The sequence below is a fragment of the Protobothrops mucrosquamatus genome, unplaced genomic scaffold, assembly GCF_001527695.2.
Source record: "Protobothrops mucrosquamatus isolate PMUCROS unplaced genomic scaffold, P.Mucros_1.0 scaffold300, whole genome shotgun sequence".
NCBI lineage: Eukaryota > Metazoa > Chordata > Lepidosauria > Squamata > Viperidae > Protobothrops > Protobothrops mucrosquamatus.
In genome coordinates, this window is record NW_015386643.1 from 63840 (window position 1) to 65116 (window position 1277).

The window sequence follows — 1277 nt, forward strand, 5'->3', positions numbered from 1 at the left end:
GGAATAATTGTTTTGACTTCCGCACCTAGCATGTGGCCGTATAACGTCACGGAAGACGGGTTCTTTCAAAAAAAAGATGGTGGACGTCTGAAGTCCTCGGGAATTGTAGTTTTAATTTACTTTTTCCACAACGTAGATTTTACGGGGGGGATGCTTTTCTTTAACGGGACTACAAACCCCATAAATCTATGCGACGCCAGGAAACCGCGAAGAAAACTTTACAACATGGCGGTTCTTGCTTTCTTTCGGGACTTGTAGTCCCACTGTGCGCTGACTAATAGGTAGCGGAGAAAAATAAAACTACAACTCCCGATGAGCTACTGTCTAAACTGAGGAAAAGGAGGAGGCAAGAGGAGGAGGAGGAGGAGAAGAAGAAAGCTACAATATGGCGGTGGCATCCATTCCTCAGATCTGGGAACTGTAAGAAGCGAAGCCCCAGGAGCTGGAACAGCTTGGACTGTGCCAGGTCCTGGTTTCGGGGTGCCAGCCCCTCCTCAGCCTTCCCTGTTTGCCCCAGTGGAAGTGGGCTGCATCCCCACAGTTGTGCACAGCCATGGGAGTGCAAGGCTTCCAAGAGTTCGTGGAAAAGCGTTGCCCAGGGGCAGTGGTGCCCGTGGACCTACTGAAACTGGCACGGGCTGTAGGGGGCCGGGGAGGCGGGGGCCCTGCCTACTGTACCACCTTCCACCCACCAGCTGGCTACCCCCATCCTGCCGGGGCTGCACCGGGGCTGGCACCCATGGTTGGTGCTAGCCCTTACCCACACTCCCAGCATGCAGGGGGGTTGGCACCCCCAGCGCCATGCCCGGCTCGGCTTCTGGTGGATGCTGATTCTGCTTTGCAGCGTCTGTACGGTGGCTACCAGACAGACTGGGTGTGCGGAGGCCAGTGGAATGCAATGGTGGGTTACCTGGCTGCCCTTTCACAGGCTTGCCTGTACCAAGGTGGGCTGGAGTTAGCTGTCATCTTCAATGGAGGGCTTGGAAAGGAGAGGCTGCCTGAGTGGGCCAGGAAGACCCAGGCTGAGAGACAGACAGCTCAGCTAATTGCAGGGCATGTGGGCAACAAAGGTACCCCTCCACCGCGAGCCTGGTTTCTTCCTCCTGCCTGCTTGGGGCATTGTGTACGTCTGGCCATGATTCGATTCCGGGTTAAGGTAAGGTTCTGTGGTAATCTCAAATACTCTTATCGTATCCGTATAGAATTCTGTTTCTTCTGTCGTGACCATATAGAATTCTGTTTCTTCTGTCTGTTTTGGATCTTGCATCTCTGTGTTA

General features: G+C 54.0%; 1 protein-coding gene across 1 annotated transcript in view; it reads left to right on the forward strand.

Moving 5' to 3' along the window:
• The first annotated feature begins 483 nt into the window (after positions 1-483).
• FAM120C (family with sequence similarity 120C) overlaps positions 484-1277 on the forward strand; it is a 31783-nt gene continuing 30989 nt past the window's right edge. The window contains exon 1 of the mRNA XM_015814937.1: positions 484-1156. Coding sequence (XP_015670423.1) covers positions 554-1156 — 603 coding nt within the window. The 5' untranslated portion in view covers positions 484-553. The remainder of the gene's footprint in view (positions 1157-1277) is intronic.